Raw genomic sequence first — 22,241 nt, 5'->3', positions numbered from 1 at the left:
TTGGACTGTTTCTATGTCTTGAATTGTCTCAGTATAAATCACTATTCAGCAAAAATGAGAAATTGTCCCTTCATTGCCAGCAAATAATCCTCCTCCCCACAAAATAACATGAACATTGGTGCTCTGTGTCTGTCTCTCTAACAGAAACTGACCACTGAGGCAGTGACGCAAGGGAGTCAGGGACACACAGGCATTCCCAGCCCCAGCTCCAAGGGGGTGGCTTTGGAATCCTATGTGCTCTGTTGGTCAGTGCATGTGATGTGTTGTCTTGTCTCTTCTATCTCTGGATGTGACTGCCCAACTAATCTGTGGCCCTTGGATCATATGCTAAGGCAGCATGGCCTAGAGCAGCAGTTCTCAAACTTCATTGCACCGCAACCCTCTTCAGGTAACAAAAATAACTGTGACCCAAGGAGGAGTTACTGAAGCTTGAGTCCACCCAAGCATGTGGGCCCAAGCCCAACCAGCCCAGGTGGGCAAGCCGGCCAAAGGTGAAGCCCACGGGCTTCAGCCCTGGGCAGGGGGCCTGTAACCTGAGCCCAGCCACCAAGGACTGAAGATCTGACTTCAGCTTCCACCCCAGGCCCCAGCAAGTCTAATGCCAGCCCTGGCAATGACATTAAAATAGGGTCATGACCCCCTTTAGGGTCCCAACCCACAGTTTGAGAACTGCTGGCCTAGAGGAACAACAGTTTACTCACTCTTGCAAATTTATCATAACATGATTTTTGGCCCTTGCTGCAGGCATGCTCACAATACTGCACACGAGACTGGGAAGCCAAATGAGAAACAGTGCCCTGGCACCAAGGGGAAGGGATAATGACCTGCAAGCCCAAAGACCACTCCTACCCCAGCTCTTCCACTGACGGCTGGAGACACTTGCTACCAGCAGTGGCAGATAGGCCACATGCTACTGTCTCAGCGTAACATCCCCTCCATAGACTTATCAAGCTCAGTCTTGAAGCCAGTTTTTTTTTTTGTGGTCCCACTGCTCCCCTTGGAAGGCTGTTTCAGAACTTCACTCCTCTGATGGTTAGACTCCTTTGTCTAACTTCAAGCCAAAATTTATTGATGGCCAGTTTCTATCCATTTGTTCTTGTGCACTACTGGTATGGAAATTCAACTTCCCTTCCTCAGGATTCATAGGCGCCAACTTCCCCTCTGCCTGGTGGGTGCTTGATCCCCCTGGCCCTGCCTCTTCCCACCCTGGCCCCACCCCCATTGCACCCTTTCCCCCAAGTCCCTGCCCCTGCTCCGCCTCGTCTCTGCCTCCTCGCCTGAGCGCTCCATGTCCCTGCTCCTCCCCCTCCCTCCCAGAAAGTCCTAAGCGCTGCCAAACAGCTGTTAGATAACTGGGGGGATGGGAAGCGCTGGGAGGGGGAGGAGCGGGGACATGGTACGCTTGGGGCTGGGAAGAAGGAGGTGAGGAGAAGGGAGCTTGGCTGCCAGTGGGTGCAGAGCACCCACTAACTTTTCCCCATGGGTGGTCCAGCTGTGGAGCACCCACAGAGTCGGGGCCTATGCTGGTATTTATCCCTCTGGTCTATTTATAGAGAGCAATCATATCTCCCCTCAGCCTTTGTTTGATTAGGCTAAAGCAGGCAAGCTCCTTAAGTCTCCTCTTGAAAGGTAGGTTTTCCATTCTTCTGATCATCCTCATAGCCCTTCTCTGCACCTGTTCCTGTCTGAATTCATCTTTCTTGAACATGGGAGACTAGAACTGCACACAGTATTCCACATGAGGTCTCACCAGTGCCTTCTGTAATGGTATCTTTGCTGTCTCTACTGAAAATCCCTTGCCTAATGCTTCCTAAAATGGCAGGTTTCAGAGTAACAGCCGTGTTAGTCTGTCTTTGCAAAAAGAAAAGGAGTACTTGTGGCACCTTAGAGACTAACCAATTTATTTGAGCATGAGCTTTCGTGAGCTACAGCTCACTTCATCGGATGCATACCCTGGAAACTGCAGAAGACATTATATACGCACAGAGACCATGAAACAATACCTCCTCCCACCCCACTGTCCTGCTGGTAATAGCTTATCTAAAGTGATCACCAAGTTGGGCCACTTAGGACGGAAGAATCCCATGCCCTGCTACAGACTAGGGACCGAATGGCTCGGCAGCAGTTCTGCAGAAAAGGACCTAGGGGTGACAGTGGACGAGAAGCTGGATATGAGTCAAGTGTGCCCTTCTTGCCAAGAAGGCCAATGGCATTTTGGGCTGTATAAGTAGGGGCATTGCCAGCAGATCAAGGGACGTGATCGTTCCCCTCTATTCAACATTGGTGAGGCCTCATCTGGAGTACAGTGTCCAGTTTTGGGCCCCACACTACAAGAAGGATGTGGAAAAATTGGAGAGAGTCCAGCGGAGGGCAACAAAACTTATTAGGGGTCTGGAACACATGAGTTATGAGGAGAGGCTGAGGGAACTGGGGTTGTTTAGTCTGCGGAAGAGAAGAATGAGGGGGGATTTGATAGCTGCTTTCAACTACCTGAAAGGGGGTTCCAAAGAGGATGGCTCTAGACTGTTCTCAGTGGTGGCAGATGACAGAACAAGGAGTAATGGTCTCAAGTGGCAGTAGGGGAGGTTTAGTTTGGATATTAGGAAAAACTTTTCCACTAGGAGGGTGGTGAAGCACTGAATGCGTTACCTAGGGAGGTGGTGGAATCTCCTTCCTTTGAGCTTTTTAAGGCCCAGCTTGACAAAGCCCTGGCTGGGATGAATTAGTTGGGGATTGGTCCTGCTTTGAGCAGGGGGTTGGACTAGATGACCTCCTGAGGTCCCTTCCAACCCTGATATTCCATGGTTGTGGGGCAGATGGTCTTGGCATTTTCTGGCCTTTTCCTGAGCCCACCAATAGGGCCCAGCACTCAGGTTCCCCAAGATTGCTGCTTTTGTTTGTGCAGCCATGGCCGGAGCAGGCAGCTGAGCCTCTCTCCTTGATAGTGGAGAAGAGGCTCAGGGACTCCCAGCCAGCTGCGTAGCCAGGTGGAGGGAACAGGGGGCGCGAGCCCAAAGGAAGGTGCCACCCGCTGCAGCACTTTTACTCACCTGGCAGCGCTCCAGCATCCAACCTTCACCCGCTCCGGGTCTTCGGCGGCAGGACCTTCACCCGCTCCGGGTCTTCGGCGGCAGGACCTTCACCCGCTCCGGTCTTCGGTGGCACTGAAGGTCCCGCTGCCAAGGCCCCGCTGCTGAAGACCCGGAGCGGGTGAAGGCCCCGCCGCCGAAGACCCGGAGCGCCCTGGGGGTGTAGGAGTGCCACCCTGGGTGGTGCCTGTCTTTGGGATCGCTCCCCCTCTTCCCTCAACGGGGGAACAGTGACAAGGAGCCACTTGCGCTCAGTGGGGGAGCAGCTGCTGCCCCGCTCCCCCCAGCTACGCCACTGCTCCCAGCTCCGCTAAGCAGCCAGACAGACATTTGGACACTGATGATCAGAGAACGCTCTCGAACCTGCAGAGGTCCCCTTCCCCACAGCCCTGCCCCCTGCAGGCTTTTCGTTCTTTCCAGTACAGCCTCTCCCCGCAGCAGCCCCAAGCGCCCCCTGCAGGCTGATTCTGACCAGAGGGGACGTTAGGGTTGCCAACTTTCTAATTGCGGACAACCGAACACCCTGTCCCGCCCCTTCCCCGAGGCCTCCCCCAACCCTGCTTCTTTGGGGCCCTGCCCCCACTCACTCCATCCCCTCTCCCTCTGTCACTCGCTATCCCCCACCCTTGCTCGCTCGCTCACTTTCACTGGGCTGGGGCAGGGGGTTGGGGTGCAGGAGGGGGTGAGGACTTCAGCTGTGGGGGCGGGCTCTGGACTGGGGCCAGGAATGAGGGGTTTTGGGTACAGGAGAGGGCTCCAAGCAGGGGGGTGGGACCAAGGGGTTCAGAGTGTGGGAGGGGGCTCTGGGCTAAGGCAGGGGAATGAGGTATGGGCTCTGGGCTGGGGGTGCAGGCACCAAGGTGGGGACAGAAATGAGGGGTTCAGGATGTGGGAAGGGGCTGGTGCAGGTGTGGGAGGAGGTTCAGGGTGAGCGCTTACCTCCAGCAGCTCTTGGGAGGCAGCCGGCATGTCCCTCCACGTGGCTCCTAGGCAGAGGGACGATTAAGGAGGCTCCATGCACTGCCACCCCTGCAACTCCCACTGGCTGCAGTTCCTGGCTAATGGGAGCTGCGGAGCCAGTACTTGAAGCTCCACGCACTGCCCCTGCCACCCTGGCTGTCCCTCTGCCTAGGAGCTGCAGAGACAGGGAGCTGCATGGAGCCTGGCAGGGAGCCTGCCAGCCCCGCTGTGCCACAACTGAACTCTTAAAGGCCTGGTCAGGGATGCTGACTGGAGCCACCAGGGTCCCTGTGCACATCTCAGTTGAAAACTGAACACCTGGCAACCCTAGTGGGAGGGCACACAGGGTAATATGCCCTCCCCCAGATTTGCTGCTTGTCTGTTACTGAGCACGCTCAGTATAATCTGCTGAAGCTGGCTGTTCTCACTGTGCCCCCCTGTTGGCAGGCTGCTGTCTCTGTGATTCTCCCGGGGGAAAAGCCAGCAGGTACATGCAGATTTGCACTCGCAGGGCTCGCAATAACACTCTAAAAATACCTGTCTAGGTAGCTCTTTGAAGTTGGGCCTCGGGCTGGTGCTCAGACCCTAAAGCCAAGGGAGCGTGTGTGGGGGATGGGGGGTGCTGTCTATCTACTATTTTTAGAGTACTAGCATGAGCCTTGCAAGCTCAAGTCTGACTCAAGGTGGGAGGCTTGCTCCAAAATGCTGTGTAAACATACCCATAGTGACCTTTAGTCACAGTGAGCTCTTGGGCAATGAGTTGGCCCACTGTCCTCTAGAGGAGACTTTAACACCACATTGTGTGTATGCATTACAGCAGTGAACAGAGGAGAAGCAAACACAGAGTTTGCTTGGGAACTGGCAAGTGCCAGGAGGATGAAGGGGTGATCACTAGCAGCCAGCCTGGATTTACCAAGAACAATCATAGAATCTCAAGGTTGGAAGGGACCTCAGGAGGTCATCTAGTCCAACCCCCTGCTCAAAGCAGGACCAATCCCCAACTAATTCATCCCAGCCAGGGCTTGGTCAATCCTGACCTAAAAAACCTCTAAGGAAGGAGATTCCACCACCTCCCTATGTAACCCATTCCAGTGCTTCACCACCCTCCTAGTGAAAGTTTTTCCTAATATCCAACCTAAATCTCCCCCACTGCCACTTGAGACCATTACTTCTTGTTCTGTCATCTGCTACCACTGAGAACAGTCTAGGTCCATCCTCTTTGGAACCCCGTTTCAGGTAGTTGAAAGCAGCTATCAAATCCCCCCTCATTCTTCTCTTCTGCCGACTAAATAATCCCAGTCCCCTCAGTCTCTCCTCATAAATCATGTGTTCCAGTCCCCTAATCATTTTTGCTGCCCTCCGCTGGACATCCTTCTTGTAGTGTGGGGCCCAAAACTGGACACAGTACTCCAGATGAGGCCTCACCAATGCCAAATAGAGGGGAACGATCGCATCCCTTGATTACCTTCTTTCACAGGGTAATTGGTTTGGAGGCTAAGGGGAAACACCGTGGACATAATATACTGGATTTCAGGAAAGCTTTTGAAACTGTCTCACTTGACAGGCTGATAAGTAAGCTGGAGAAATGTGGGCTTACACAGTGTCAACAGATGTTGGCTGTGTGTGTCTCTGCGTGCTGCACTGGATCTGGCCAGATAGGAACCTGCTGTATAGGCTATCAAACTGCCCAATAACTACAGACCTGTTTAGTAGCAAAGGCATCCGGCCAGATTTATTGTTAACAAAGCATGGTCCTAGTATCCACAGTCCACAGGATCATGGACACCAGTATGCCCATCACAATGGACCAGCCCAATCAGTAGCAGGACTTTCCACTGCCCCCTGGCCAGCCAAAGACACTCCTCATCTGAGACTCCATTTTATACACTGATACAAACAAGTTCTGTATTGCCCCTCTGACATGGTCCATTTCCACCCTCTTTTGAGGTTAGTTACCACCCATTACCTTGTACATGTTAGTTCAATCAAAACGTACCTATCCATCCCACTGTCAGCCTGACCCCCCTCAGAAAGGGGGTCAGTGTATTTTTGTATCATCCATAGGGCATGTGTTTGTACCACACTTGATATTAGGGTGTTCCGGTACCATCCTTCTGGCATGTGTCTGCGTGAGTGTCCTGTGCCCAGCACTTCTCAGGAGCGTGTGTGTGTTTGCAATACCAGCCCTGTTCTTGCCAGGTTCTGTGAGCCTGCATGCAGGCAGAGCCTGACTCTGCTCACAGCCTGTCTCTTGCTAACTTTCCTTCTTATTAGCAAGGCTTGACCACTACTTTAGTTCAGGCCACAGGCCGGGTCTCTGATACAAGGCCTTCTGTCTCCGGCTCTTTCTACTACAGACAGAACCACAATTAAGTGGACACAATTGGTTAAACAACCACAAACAAAGAGTAACTATTAATGGAACGATGTCAGATTGGAGGGAGGACTCAGGGGGGTTCCCCAGGGATCTGTTCTGGGTCCAGTATTGTTAAAAATATCTGTTAATGACCTGGATGTGGGAGTAGAGAGAACACTGATCACCTTTGCAGATGACACTGGGCAGGAGGTTGCCAACACTTTGGAGGATAGAGCTAAAATTCAAAGGGCTCTTGATAAACTGGAGAACTGGACTGTAGATGACACAATGAAATTCAGCAAAGACAAATGGAAGCTGCTACCCTTAGGGAAGAGAAACCAAATGCACAAATACAGAATGGGGGGAAACTGGCTTGGCGGCAGCAGCAGCACTGCTGAGAAGGATCTTTGAAAATTCGTGGCGAACAGGGGAAGTCCTGGATGACTGGAAAAAGGCTAATGTAGTGCCAATCTTTTGAAAAGGGAAGAAGGAGGATCCTGGGAACTACAGGCCAGTCAGCTTCACCTCAGTCCCTGGAAAATTGGTCCTGCATTGATCAGGGGGTTGGACTAGATGACCAACATCTCAGGTCCCTTCCAACCCTGATATTCTATGATTCTAACAACCATTCTCCATCTTTTTCATGGCAGTCTTTCAAATACTTGAAAGACTGAAGAGGCACATGATAGCAAACTAAACATACCAGTTCCTTCAGCATTTGCTCAGTTGACTTGGGGAGGGATAGCTCAGTGGTTTGGACATTAGCCTGCTAAACCAGGGTTGTGAGTTCAATCCTTGAGGGGGCCATTTAGGGATCTGGGGCAAAAATTGGGGACTGGTCCTGCTTTGAGCAGGGGGTTGGACTAGATGACCTCTTGAGGTCCCTTCCCAGGAGGTCATCTAGTCCAACCCCCTGCTCAAAGCAGGACCAATCCCCAATTAAATCATCCCAGCCAGGGCTTTGTCAAGCCTGACCTTAAAAACTTCTAAGGAAGGAGATTCTACCACCTCGCTAGGTAACGCATTCCAGTGTTTCACCACCCTCCTAGTAAAGTTTTTCCTAATATCCAACCTAAACCTCCCCCACTGCAACTTGAGACCATTACTCCTTGTCCTGTCCTCTTCTACCACTGAGAACAGTCTAGAACCATCCTCTTTGGAACCCCCTCTCAGGTAGTTGAAAGCAGCTATCAAATCCCCCCTCATTCTTCTCTTCCACAGACTAAACAATCCCAGTTCCCTCAACCTCTCCTCATAAGTCATGTGTTCTCTGTCCACAGAGTGCAGGAGAAGAGGCAGTCGGTTCAAACTACAGCATAGCAGATTAAATCTCAGGATAAACTTCCTAACTGCAAGAACAGTAGGACAATGGAACAGACGCCTCGGGAGGCTGTAGAACCTCCTTCACTGGAGGTTTTCAAACAGAGGCTGGAGCCATCTGTCTTGGATGGTTTAGACACAACAAATCCTGCATCTTGTCAGGGAGCTTAGACTCACTACATGACCTTTGTGGTGCCTTCTAACCCTATGATTGCTGCCCAGTTACAATGGCTGTGGGAACCAGAACTTTGCATTTGCTGGCCCAGATCCTGGGCTGTTCCGTAAATCATCTTTGGTGCCCTGATCTTGGGGCTGTCAAGCACTAAGCCAGTTCTCAGGAGCAACACAGTAGCCCAATGCTGCTTTAAGTTGCACCAGCAGCCAATGGCCCCAGGGCTGTTCTGGGAGCTAGGGATTCAGGCACAAGGATACCCCAGGCCATGTCTTCTTTCTTCCAGTCTTAACCCCTGCACCAGTGCCTGGTAGAGGGGAGGGTAGGAACTACTAGGTGGCTCAGCAATCCCTGAGGATCCCCTTGCAAAACAGGAGTCCTAGTGTGGCTGGATTCCCTGGGTTTAAGTCTGTTTAGTTCTGGCGTAAAGATGCAGAGCTGACTATTTACTGGAGAATCTGCTCCTGTAGCTTTTGTGCATCAAAAATCCCAGCCTCTGTGGAGTGGCCTGTTCTCAAGCAATTAATTTTCTTGGATTTGTAAAGGAAAAAGTACTCCGTGCACAGGCCAGCCCTGCTGCTGGGAAAGATGCCATTCAAGTGCGGTTTCCTTCCTGACCTCACCACAGGCAAGGGACCGGATTCCTCCTTGGCCTCCAAAGGCTAATTGTGATGTCCCTGTCTCTCTCTTTCAGGAACACAGCCATTAGAAGTAGAGTTCCTTTGAAATGCTACTGCTAATGGCTTTTCAGGGACACCCAGTCTTTGCTGTCAATTTGGTTTTCCCCCCCATGTCTTAGTTTATTTCTCTTTTCCTTCACCCTGCTATCACATGACATTTCCTCTTCTCTAATGACTTGGCAGGAAGCTTTTGCAATCCTTTCAGTTCTGCAATTCTGATCAATAGAACTGTGGGTGGAGGGAAGGCTGTAGCCACAAGCTGGGAGGGACAGGACCTGGAAGCAGACCCAGCAAGCTGAATACGCCGCTGCTCTTCGAAGGCTGGCATTGGAGAGATCACTCTGCATCCATGTGACTCTGGTAAGCAGGGACTAGCTTCCACTAGTGCTAGTCATATGGAATTCACATTCTATCCTGAATGTCTTAGAATGGTTTATCTGCGTTGGATTGCTGTGCCAAGCTGCGATGCTGTTGTCTGTCATGTATTGGGACAACATGGCCCAGTGGACTGGGAATCAAGGGACCGGGGCTCTGTTCCTAGCTTTGCCACAGCCTCACTGGCTGATATTGGGCAAGCGACTTCCCTGCTGTCTCTAAGTTCCCCTAGTATAAAATGGAACTAATGATGCTCACCCTTGTTTTTCAAGTGATTGGAGCTCGCTGGATGAACATGAAGTATCTTTATCTTGGAGACAGTGTGTATTGCCTTCGTTCCTGGCTTTGGCCATGGACTTTCTGATTTCAGAGTATAACATACTGATGAAGTGGTGACCCTTCCCATATTGAAAAGGAGGACTTGTGGCACCTTGGAGACTAACCAATTTATTTGAGCATAAGCTTTCGTGAGCTACAGCTCACTTCATCAGATGCATACTGTGGAAAATACAGAAGATGGTTTTTATACACACAAACCATGAAAAAATGGGTGTTATCACTACAGAAGGTTTTCTCTTCCCCCACCCTACTCTCCTGCTGGTAATAGCTTATCTAAAGTGATCACTCTCCTTACAATGTGTATGATAACCAAGGTGGGCCACTTCCAGCACAAATCCAGGGTTTAACAAGAATGTCTGAGGAACAGTGGGTGGGGGGGGGGAGAGGAATAAACAAGGGGAAAATAGATTTCTTTTTATAAAGACGCAACCATTCCCAGTCTCTATTCAAGCCTAAGCTAATTGTATCCAATTTGCAAATTAATTCCAATTCAGCAGTCTCTCGTTGGAGTCTGTTTTCGAAGTTTTTTTTGTTGAAGGATAGTCACTTTGAGATCAGAAATAGAGTGACCAGAGAGATTGAAGTATTCAAAAACCAGTCGGAGAACGTTATCATTCTTGACATCTGATTTGTGTCCATTTAGTCTTTTACGTAGAGACTGTCCAGTTTGCCCAATGTACATGGCAGAGGGACATTGCTGGCAAATGATGGTATATACCACATTGGTGGATGTGCAGGTGAACGAGCCTTTGATAGTGTGACTGATGTTATTAGGCCCTGTGATGGTGTCCCCTGAATAGATATGTGGGCACAGTTCACAACAGGCTTTGTTGCAAGGATATGTTCCTGGGTTAGTGGTTCTGTTGTGTGGTATGTGGTTGCTGGCGAGTATTCGCTTCAGCTTGGGGGGCTGTCTGTATACAAGTACTGGCCTGTCTCCCAAGATTTGTGAGTGATGGGTCGTCCTTCAGGATAGGTTGTAGATTCTTGATGATGCATTGGAGAGGTTTTAGTTGGGGGCTGAAGGTGATGGCTAGTGGTGTTCTGTTTTTTTTGTTAGGCCTTTCCTGTAATAGGTGACTTCTGGGAACTCTTCTGGCTCTATCAATCTGTAGCCGATGGGCAGGGGGAGCCTGCCAGAGCACCTTTCATCCCACTGGATCCCAGAGCATTTTATAAACCACATCCACAGGAATCACTTAATCTATTGCTGAAATGCAGTCACCTCTGACCTGAGCCCTTAGCATCAGCATTACTTAAGAGTTTACAAGAAGAAGCAGAGAGAACAATGTACCCCACTAAAGCTGCTGGGGGAATTCTTGGTAAACAGAACACAGTACCCAGGTTGGAATCTAGCCAAGACATCTGTAACAGGTGGCTTGGAGAGTTGGGTAGCCTAGTGGTCAGAGCTCTCAGCCTCCTACTTGGTTTAGGAGCCTGAGTCTTTAAAGCCAGTGGGGTAAGGGGGACCCAAGCCCTCCCTCTCCACCAGGGCCCAGCCCAGAGCCCTGTGCAAGTCAAGCTCTGAACTGAGGGATGGGGAGATGGACGGACAGAGGGAGGGAAGGGTGGCCCCAAGCAGGGCATCAAAACATACTGACCTTGGCATGTCCTACCAGACTGGGGTGTGGCCCCCTAGTCCAGTTTGCTTGGCAGCTTGCTGACCTCTCTTGGGTCCTGGGCAACTCCTTGGGGGGCCAGCCACAAGGTGGTTAGGGCAAGCCCCACAACATCTGTGGGGCCGTTCCCTCAGTTTCTTGGGGTTCTGGGTACGTAGGTCCCCTTGGCTGGGAAGACCATGTCCCCAGGTGGCAGCCTTGGCTAGTAGGCTAGCACTTCTTCCCCTCCTCCTAGGGACAGAGGTGCCCCAAGCACACCCTCCCCCCACTTGTCCCCCTCCCACCGTGCCTCCTGTATGCCATGGAACAACTGAGCACCTGGCTGCGAGGCACTGGGAGGGAAGGGGGAGCAGGCTGTCAGCCAGTGATAAGCAGCTGATGATTTTTCCCCGTGCGAGCTCCAGGGCTGAACGCCTACGGAGTCGGTGCCTATGGGTAGGAAGGCAGCTAGCTCCTGCCTTTCCGCCAGTCAGCCCTGAACTGGGCCAGGCTCTGTCCTTTCCTCCCCTCTCCAGGCCTGGCACTGTCTGCAGGAATAGCAGGGCAGGGCTAGCTGGGCCCAAGGGCTCTCCTTAACCCCTGCTGTTCTGGCTGGCAATTTCTCAGCTTCACCACAACACTGGAATTCAGACCCCGATTGAAAAGTACCATGGGATCTTTAATGATCAGAAGCAATTAGTGCTTCATGTTACATCTCATTCTAACATCAGGCCCTCAGCAGAAGAGTGCTCCTAACACCATCCTCTGCCATGGGTGCAGACAGACAAGTCTGACCTCTGGGTACTGTCACCCCTTCCCAGCTCTGCTCAGCAGGCCAGAGGGACTGAGTGGACGATGTGTACCTCAGCTGGGTCACTTTCAGCACATTGTACCAGGACCTGCAGAACACGTTGTGCTGAGCAATGAGTATGCAGCTGGGATGCACTGGACACATTGTGCTGGGACACCTCTTCACTGGGCCAGGACACACACCCAGGCTGAGATCCCCTGGCCCAGCTATCGTTGGGATGGGAGTGCTGGACAAGTTCCATCAGGCAGGTACTCCTGGGGCTGGAATACGTGAGGCTTATTTCCCCAGGACACAAGTATGTGTAGCACTCTCCATGCTTTATGGATGGGGAAACTAACAGACAGAGATGCAGTGACTTTTCCTGCATCACACAGTGAGTCAGGGCAGAGCTGGGAATGGAACCCCAGTTTCCACTCCCACCCTGGTGCCCAATCCAAGTCTAGATCCTACTGAGTGGAGACAGGCATGTGATGAGCTGGATACACCTGGTCAATCTGGGACCCAGCCTGATGTGGCCAGACCGTCCAGTGCCCTATGACAGCTCTGTGTCATGCTGGTGCAAAGGTTACAATGGCACAAACCCCTCCTGGCAAAGGGTGTATCCCCAGGGTTCCCTCTTGCCCAACTGGATCCCTGATTGCTGGGCAATATTGGAGATAGTGGCAGCTGTTCTAACTTAGAGCAGCCTTCAGGCTCAAGTTGGGACTGGGACCAGGATGGCTCCTGGATAAGGGGAACACAAAGATAATTTAAAGCTACTTTCTTAACCTGACTTCCTAAGGTGAACTAAATGCCTTGGTTGCAACTGAGGATCTTTCCATTTGTGCTGGGATGCACACTTGGTGTGCCAGGATATCCTGAATGTGCGGCACTCACTGGGCTGCAATGCTCACTCCCTGGGCTAGACCTACAGGATGTGGGGGGAGACGGGAACATGGTTGTTGGGGACACTGGGGCATGGCCACTAGGTAACCCAAGGGGCTGGAAGACCACGAGTGTCGATGAAGCCCCCTCGCACTAGGCCCAGGTGTCTTTGGCCCTCCCTCCCGCCTGGAGGCACTCGCAGCAGCTCTGCGTACTGGGGCCAAGTGTCCTTGGGGGGGGCCCCCCCCCGCCTGGAGGCACACCCAGCAGTTATGCTGAGAATCTGCAACATATTGTTGCAGAGTCAGACTGCCTGAAACTAAGCAAGGCCAAACAGGGGAGATATGGAAGAACAATGCTGAATAAAGCAGCTTTATGTATAGTTTAACAAATGATACAGAGTATCAGGGAACTAGCTGGGAACTGGATTGGCTGGCTATATGGATACTTGGGGCAGCTTGCTATTGGATAAGTATGCTGGGAAAAAGGATGTATAAAAGCTTGTATAACTTCCTGCTCTGGGTGCAGGATTTGAGATTTTATTCTCCCTGTACCTTTTTGCAGCTGCAAATAAACTTTTCTGCTTCTCTACCCCTTTGATTATTGGGTGTAGCACACTGGGTAACGAACCAACTCAAGCTGTTGTTCAGCCTCTCGGCACTGGGTGCCGGCAACATGGTTATTGCATTAAATAGGCAGAGAAATCCTTTCTGTTAGGGCAAGTGTGACGCACTAGGAGCAGGAAGCCTCTAGGAACTTGGTAACTGAATTCCTTTGTTGGCTGTCCTCTGCTATATATTCTGTACTTCAGTGCATAAAGCTGGCTTCCCTGGCACTGTGTATAATTAATACAAAGGGTTTGTTGTACATTCAGCATCAGCCTCCATTCGCTGTTAATTGGGAAGATGTTGCTGGTTTGACAGCCAGGAGCCTAAAGTCCCCTCTCTCAGGCACAGCATGGGTAGCTTCATGCACACACTGACCTAGAGGGGTCACTTCTGTTAGGGGGCTTATTCCTTCACCCACTTACTTCCCTGGTCCTTCTCACATGAACAGAGAGCAACAATACCCAAAGTCCAAAGGTGCAAACAATTTGATAGTTTATTGGGGTGAACTTCCAGCAAGCATGATTCCAGTTTCCTTCCTTAGTGTCCCCCTTCCCAGCTCTGACACCACAGAGCCTTACCTGTGTCCCTGTTCCTATTCCTGCCCTTAGCCAAACAGGATTCCAATTTCCCCACCCCCATTCCCTGTTCCTATCCCCCCACATACCCACCCACTTTCTGATTGACTGCAGACTATATAGTAAAACTTGAGTTCTGCTTAGCTATACCTTAACCAATCATTTTCCTGAAATTTAACTAACCATTCCTAACATATTGTAACATGATTATGTAACCAATTATATCCCACCACCTCAATTAGTTTACACCCAGCAAAATTAATTATACAGCAGACAGGAACAATCACAGAACCAGACCAAGATTATACAGACAAACAATAGCAAAGTGGGAACTATAATGACAAAACAACACAGAAGTGAGGATTTCACATCCCAGCTATTGATAAGTGAGTCCTTGCTGCAGTTTCCACGGTATGCATCCGATGAAGTGAGCTGTAGCTCACAAAAGCTCATGCTCAAATAAATTGGTTAGTCTCTAAGGTGCCACAAGTACTCCTTTTCTTTTTGCGAATACAGACTAACACGGCTGTTACCCTGAAACTTGCCAGACAGGAGGCTACTAAACTAAGTTTCCTTTTACATCTTCGAGGCACTTCCCTTTCTCTGGAGGCGATAGGCATTATCTGGACAGGATTGTATTCCTAACAGCCCCATAGCACCTTATTTCAATGTGACTAGTTTGGAATGTGAGGATGTGACCGGTCGCTTCCCAGCTTATGGCTGCCTCTGCTGCTTAGCCAAAGGCCTTAGCCTAAGCACAGGGCCTCAGACTGTCACAGTGAGAGAAGGCCCTTACAGTGGCAGACAGTGATTTTGATTCTTTCTTTTATACCTCTAGAACTAGCCAAGTGATAAGAATACACCTAAATTCTTAGAGTATAGGCCTTTACAGACAGGCCTGAATATCTATCTCCTAACAACTTCCACGAAAGAGAATGAAGAGTACTTGTGGCACTTTAGAGACTAACAAATTTTATTTGGGCGTAACTCCTTGTTCCTTTTGCTGATACAGCCTAACACAGCTACCATTCTGAAACCTGTCACCATTCCAGGAGAGAGTACAATTCAGTCTCCACAATCCAATCCCAGGTTGGATGGATGGACGGACAGAGAGAAGCACCTTCAAAGCCCCTGGTTGGTGCAGAAATTTGATTGTATTTCCCCAAAGTGCAAATTCCAGACGACGACTCTTGCCCCTTGCTTGAATAGTGACTCCTACCCCACTGCACTGAGGAAGGAAGGCTGGCCAGGAGGTGGCCTTGCTTGGAATGATTCCTGGATCTGATCTAAATTAGCACATGGAGGCTCTGTCTGGACATCTCCAGGCTACTAAATATAGTGTAGCAGCCACATGAGTGAATCTCCAGGTACAGCAGACAGGTTGGATTGGAACAAAGCCACAAAAAGACTTCTTTACTGAACAGGGTGGGGAGGACCAGGCTCAGAGGTTAACCACCATTGAACAGCATCACCTCAATCCAGAGCCCTCTGCACATGCCAGGGCAGGAACACTGTGCTGGCTGTCAAAGCTGATGGACCCCACAGGTAGCAACCGGTGAATTTGGAGCAAACCTCTAGCTCTCTCTTAGCAACACTCCCCTCTGTGCTGCTGGGGGTGATGCAGCCAGGGCAGTATCTTCTCACAGCAGTCAATATACGGGCTGCTTCAGTGATGCTGCTGAGTGAGCAGCCTGACTGAGCAAGAGCTTCTCTCTGCCGTTCCCTCAGCAGGTCCCAGTCTCCCAGCCTACAGACTCTCTTCCTCAACTTGCACGACTAAGAATTACCTCTTTCCCTTTTGGGGCACTCCTGCTCCCTGGCCAGGGCTCTTCTCTCGAAGACAGGCAAGTTGCTCTCGAGAGGTGCTCTATGCGCAAGGTGACCTAGTGAGGAAAACAGGGGCATGTGTTTGTGTTTTCTACTCAACTCCTGGCAGGGTGTTAGGGGCGGATTAGTTTCCTGTATGTTCTCTTCCACTGATAAGTCAGCAGAGACTCCATGGGGCCTTTCCAGAGTGTGACTGTGCCCAAACTCCAAGTGCTGCTGTAGAAAGTCTCTGAACACACCCACTGCCAAGGGCTGCTTGTTTGTAAACCTCCAATGGAATGGATCTATTTCATGGGGCATGCATGCACACCACACTGCACCCTGGGGGGACCAAAGGGAGGGGAAGGGCTGGGCACCACCACCAGGGGCTTTGATTATGCATTGGTTGCTTCAGCAGGCATTGTAGCTCACAGCATGGGGGATATATTTATACAGTAAAGTCATGTTACAAGAAACTCGGCATCTATCCCTATACAAACACATCCCGCCCTCAAAGAAATGGGTGAGCTCTTAGAGGTGGAGCTAACAGAGCTCACTGGGCCTGCTGCCCCATATACTCTATGGGGTTAACTAATGATTCTGGTTTCTCTGTGTTTATGTGGCAATAGGTTGTTGCTTGGTCAACAGTAAAGGAGAAAAGAGAGGCAGTAACCTATGTGAGAAGGGACAGTGAGGCACAATTAACCTTTGGAACTCTTTGTCAGGGGATGTTGTGAAGGCCAAGACCATAACAGGGTTCAAAGAAAGAACTAGATAAATTCATGGAGGATAGGTCCATCAATGGCTATTAGCCAGGATGGGCAGGAATGGTGTCCCTAGCCTCTGTTTGCCAGAAGCTGGGAATGAGCAACAGGGGATGGATCACTTGATTCCCTGCTCTGTTCATTCCCTCTGCGGCACCTGGCTCTGGCCACTGTTGGGAGGCAGGACACGGGGCTAGCTGGACCTTCGGCCTGACCTGATAGGGCCGTTCTTATGTTCAGTGCAAGTCAGACGGGCCAGCAGCAATTAAAGAGCAACTTCCCCACCACACAACTCCGGGAAAGAGGCTGAGATTGGAGGGGCAGGCGGCGTAGGCAGATATGAGCTTGTAGGGTGACTGGCCATTCTGTATTTTAAAGAACATGGCTTATGTGGTGCCTAATGCCCTGTGATATGACCAGTGTCCAAGAAGTAGACATTAGGAAGCACATCAGCTTTCCAGTTATAACCATGGAAATGCTCAGGCCCTGTGATACCAACACAGACTTTGTATCGCGAGTAAAACAATTTCAGGATGAGCTCTGTCCCATACTTTACAGTTGGCTCCTTCAAATCCCTGGAGAGGCAGGGTAGGGAAAGTGGTAGAATGGGTGGGGAGTAGCTGGCTGTGGAACTAGAGAAGTAAGGGAGGCTGGACCACAGAGCAAGCGGGCATAGGATGTAGGTGGGTATGAAACTGGAGTAATACTGAGAAGAGGAAGGAGCAGAGTGGGTGGGGGGCAGACAGCAGGGTGGGTGTCGGAGGTTGGAGAGTGAGAGGAGCGCTCAGAGGGGTGAGTGGGCACAGAGGAATGCGGGATATGCAGTCAGAGGGGATATGAACTGAGAACAGATAAATTTCAGAGTAGCGGCCGTGTTAGTCTGTATCCACAAAAAGAAAAGGAGGACTTGTGGTACCTTAGAGACTAACCAATTTATCTGAGCATGAGCTTTCGTGAGCTACAGCCCACTTCATCGGATGCATTTGATGAAGTGAGCTGTTGCTCATGAAAGCTTATGCTCAAATAAATTTTTTTAGTCTCTAAGGTGCCACAAGTCCTCCTTTTCCTTTTTTGAGAACAGACAGGTGGCTTTGGGGCTTGGCAGTGACCCTACACCCTGTAATCCTAGTTCATATGTTTTGTGTTCTTAGAATAAGAAGAAAAGAAGTGGACAGAAAATTTTCTGCCTTGGAAGAGTCGGGTCAGTGACACAATGTCCACGAAGTGGGGAGATAGCACTCTTTCACCTCTGAGTGTCTCCACCCTGCCCACTAACACCTCATGCAGGGTGGACTCTGAGTTCAGATACCCCCTTTTCACCATCTTGTACAGCTTCATCTTCATTCTGGGCTTCATTGCCAATTGCTATGTGCTGTGGATTTTCTGCCAGGTTTATGCTTGGAGGAAACTAAACGAAATCAAGATATTCATGGTGAACCTGATAGTGGCTGACCTGCTGTTCCTGATCACGCTGCCCCTGTGGATTGTTTACTATCACCACCAAGGAGACTGGATTATGCCTACATTCCTGTGTAACGTCGCCGGCTACTTGTTCTTCGTTAACACCTACTGCTCCATAGCCTTCTTGACAGTCATTACATACAACCGATTCCAGGCAGTGACCAAGCCCATCACAGCCGCTCAGTTCCCCACCCGGAGAAGGGGTATCTTCCTCTCCGCAGCTATTTGGGTGGTGATAGTGAGCAGTGCTTTGTACTACCTCATTGGCGATGGCACTAATGAGGAGAAGATTAACCAAGGCACCGTCATGCGGTGTTTTGAGCGCTATGACACCTCTGGCAACACTGTGCACATCCTCGCCACCCATGTTGTCATATTCGTCATTTTTGTCTTAATTTTCCTGTTTATACTGGTGTGTAACTTGTTCATTATCAGGACACTGCTGACCAAGCCAGTACAGCTGCAGAAGAGCACCCATGTCAAGCAGAGGGCACTCAGGATGGTGTGTACTGTCCTGGCTGTATTCATCATATGCTTTGTACCTCACCATTTCATTGACCTCCCCTGGACCCTAACAGTCCTAGAGTGGTGGCAGAAAGAAAACTGTCTGTTGCGCCGGCAGATCAACGATGCCCATCAGGTTACTCTATGCCTCTTGAGCACCAACTGCATGCTGGACCCTGTCATCTACTGCTTCCTAACCAAGAAGTTCAGGAAGCACCTTTCAGAGAATCTTAAAAACATGAAAGGGAGTCGCAAGTGTTCCAGGCCAACCACTGAAACAGTGACTGAGGGCATGGTGCCCATCAATGACCTCCCCACCAACCCCATGAGAAACGAATACAGCCCTGTCTCCTACTGAGCAGGGCTGGGCCACTTGTGTCATCAGCTTCCTCTCACTAAGCCAGGCCCGAGAGGGACACATCAGTGGGCCAGATCTCTGCATTTCCATCAGGAAGAGGAAATATGAGCATTCAATCCCCATACCCACAAATGCAACCAGAGGAATAGGGACCCTGCAGGGGCTGCAAAGGAGCAACTTCTGCCACATACTGATGCTTCATGGGACACTAATCACAGCTCAGTTGGTTTTCTTTTCTGTTGACCTTGTGCCCTTCCCACTCCTCCTATCTCCTTATGTGATCTGTCAGCACTTTAACATGGGAGGGCAAGGGATTGCCATGCAGAGAGCTCACCCTTATGAATGACAGAGATTCTATGGGATCTGATCCAAGTAACCAGCCTGGGGATAAGGGGGTGGTCTGTGAAAGTTGATGGGTATTGGTGATGTGCTGGAAATCTCTGCCATAGATCTCCCAATCTCTGGGATCTGTATGTATAGATTTTTAAGGTCACCAGGGACCATTATCTAGCCTGACCTCCTGCACATCACCAGCTAGAGAATGTCACCTATTCCTGGACCCAGGCCAATAACTTCTGGTTGAGCTAGCACATATCTTTCAGAAAGAGACCAAATATAAACTGAAAGCTCCAAGTGACAGAAGGTGATTGCCAGCATAGGAGTTAAGATAGCAAATGAATGGGTTTTTAATGCTTCATTCTCATTGCTTTTATTTATTATAGATGGGGATTTTTAAGAGGGAGTGGCTATTGTCCCTGCTTGTACTTCTACTGCTGGAAACAAAGAAATGTAGCTGGTTGCTTATTTGAAGACTGTTTTCTAATATTTTATCATTAAAAAACTAACAGGTTGTGGCCACACCCCAGGGCAACCTCCAAGCCACTCAACTGCTACTGTCATGTTAAGTCCAGTGCAAAAATATCAAGGGTTTTAAGCTCAGGCATTCAGTCCAGGGTGAAAGGGACCCTGCTCTAAACAGTGCTGGCTGCAGACAATATGGGCCCACAGAAAGCTGGTTATCCTGAGGGTGCTAGGCTTGATTACGGATCAGAAGACACTTAAGGCTCCTTATCTAACCCTGAGTTGCTCAATATTAAACTTCCTTCAAGCACAGGAAGTGGAACAGGGTGGGGAACTTACTTACATGAGTTTTTGGTTCCTAAACTCTTCTAGAAAAATTTCCCAGCTAGTGATTGGAAAAACTCATCTACCATGTCAACATTGGAAAAGGTTATTTATACCAGTTAGCAGCAGCCTGGTGATTCCAGCCAGAGAACTGCTAGGATTGTTTGTGTGGCAAACTTCAAACCTCTCCAATCATCCGACCAACAATGGTATTATATTATGCCCATATTTCACTGAGAGGATTCCCAACTCTTCAATCCCCAGACATCACTGGTGGACCACTGAAACTTTGATATCTGTGAGTGGGCAAAAAGTTCACTTTTCCTTTCTACTGTGGACCTCACAATGGTCACCTATGCATTCAGATGCTACAGTGCAGGACATGGATAAGAACCCAATCAGAACTGCATGTGCCTTTGCCTCCTGTAGGCTAGACTACTGCAATGGCCTCTGCTGAGGGCTGCCCACAAAGACTACACAGGGGCTTCTTCTAGTGCAGATATGGCATCCACTTGGTTATTAGAGCAAACCATGTTGATGTTTGCATTTATTATCAAAGGGCAAAGACAAAGATATTTGCACAGGACAGACAATGCACTCCAACTGGATTTTTTTTTTTTAAACTTAACCAAATCACTTAAAATATATCTGTTTAAAAATATTGCTGAGATTTTTCACTTCTGCTTCTGGGATGATCGTTTAAATTTTAGAGGAGGAACAGGATTATACTAATGGGAAATTGTTAAACTGCATGCAGGACAAGGATGACCTGACCTGACTTAGCAAAATGGATCCTCCAGAAGAGTCTTAAATAAATTTAAAACTTTTCCCCCTTGTGCTCAATCCTCTGATATTTTTTTCTACATTCACCAATAAATGGGGGGCTGAAAGGGGAAGTGAAGAGAAATGGGGGAGAAAAAAGTGACGTTCTCACTCAGCCCAAAGGGTAGAAATTCATAAATCAAGCCAAGCTGGATGCTTGTGATGAATCAAGTTACATATTTTTAAGCATAACATCTGTAATGATGAACAGAATCAGGGGATGAGGACTCAGACATAAAGACCAGAATGGACAATCATGATCATCCAGTCTGATCTCCTGCACAATTGCAGGCCACAGAACCTCACCTACTCACTCTTGCAATAGATCCATAACCTCTGGCTGAGTTACTGAAGTCCTCAAACAATGATTTAAAGACAGAAAATCCACCATTTATTCTAATTTAAACCAATGCCCACGTTGCAACAGAAGGTGAAAAAACTCCAGAGGAATATTTCTATAATAATGAATAGAAGTTGGGGTAGAATTCAAAGGCAACTGATATTGAATTTAACCTTCATTTATTTCCTCTGGTGCAGAGGAAAGTACAACTAAGGTCTACAGCCCTCCAAAGCCAGGTTGCCATGTGTTCACTGGCAGCGATTTTTCTTTTTTTAAACCACAGCAAGTAGGCCAGCCGGGACGATGAAAGAGAAGAATAAAACACAATCTAACCCAGTTAAGAAAAAAGGGAAAGAAATGAGGTTTCAGTCGGAAACGAACTTCTGAAACATTGGCTTGAGCCAGTAGCCAGTAATAGGCCAATAACAAGGAGCACTTTCTAAAAGACTGGGAAAGGGAAGAGCTTTGGACTTTGCTTAGAAAGGTGGGCATGAAATACGATGGGCTTGAACAGTCAGACTGAAATGATTTAAATGGCCAAAAACCAATTATTTTCAGAAACTTTCTGTAACAGAACAAAACAGAGAGAAGAAAAGGTGGTTCCATCCATTACAATAATGAAGTGAAGGTAGTGGACAGTACAGAGGACAAATGGTTGTGGAGACCCATAAAGTGACTAACAGTCATACGAAGAATCAGTATGGTGAAGAGCATTTCAATTTTTTTTTTTTCAGATTAAATTTTACATTGTGATTTCTGGTAGGTGAAGTCAAGACCGAATCACCATCTTGCCTGCTGAGAGGATTGATGGTAGCTGTATTCCATGAGCATAAATATTCTCTCTCAGGGCTGACTGCCATACCCCATTCACATTGAGTAGTCCTACTGAAACCAATGGGATTATATGAGAGATAATGTACAAATCAGTGTTAAGAGTATTAGCTTGAGGGCCAGATTATAAAATACTAGGGGCCAGGACTCTCTCTTTAGTTGTCTCGTATTGCACTGAACATGTTATAATTATTAAACAAGTAGCATTCTCAATAAACCACTTTCACACTCATTCAACCTGGTTTTCATTTCTCAGCTGAGTGACAGTTTTTTACTAGAGGAATTTTGGTTTGGATGTGCTTGTCCTTTCTCCAGTTGCATTTAGCTAGGGAGGTGCTGGTTTTCCAATGCCAAGGAATTCTACATGTAGTCAAAAAGATGTGCCAGATTGGCAAAGTTTATCTTGCATTTATTCTTTGGGCTGCTTGCAAGGATATGGAGGATGGAATTAAAGAGTATGTTCATCCACACATCTTCATCACA

General features: G+C 49.1%; 1 protein-coding gene across 1 annotated transcript; it reads left to right on the top strand.

Moving 5' to 3' along the window:
- The first annotated feature begins 8,847 nt into the window (after nucleotides 1-8,847).
- Nucleotides 8,848-20,402, top strand: PTAFR (platelet activating factor receptor). Its single transcript, XM_084652173.1, has 2 exons — nucleotides 8,848-8,937; nucleotides 17,469-20,402. Exon 2 carries the CDS (start codon nucleotides 17,531-17,533, stop codon nucleotides 18,638-18,640), a length of 1,110 nt encoding a protein of 369 aa, XP_084508299.1. The 5' UTR covers nucleotides 8,848-8,937; nucleotides 17,469-17,530; the 3' UTR covers nucleotides 18,641-20,402.
- Nucleotides 20,403-22,241: the final 1,839 nt, after the last annotated feature.

The sequence above is a fragment of the Lepidochelys olivacea genome (genome assembly GCF_965140295.1).
Source record: "Lepidochelys olivacea isolate rLepOli2 genome assembly, chromosome: 19".
Taxonomy (NCBI): Eukaryota; Metazoa; Chordata; order Testudines; family Cheloniidae; genus Lepidochelys; species Lepidochelys olivacea.
Note: the sequence above shows the minus strand (reverse complement) of the source record. Positions and strands in the feature narration are given on the sequence as shown.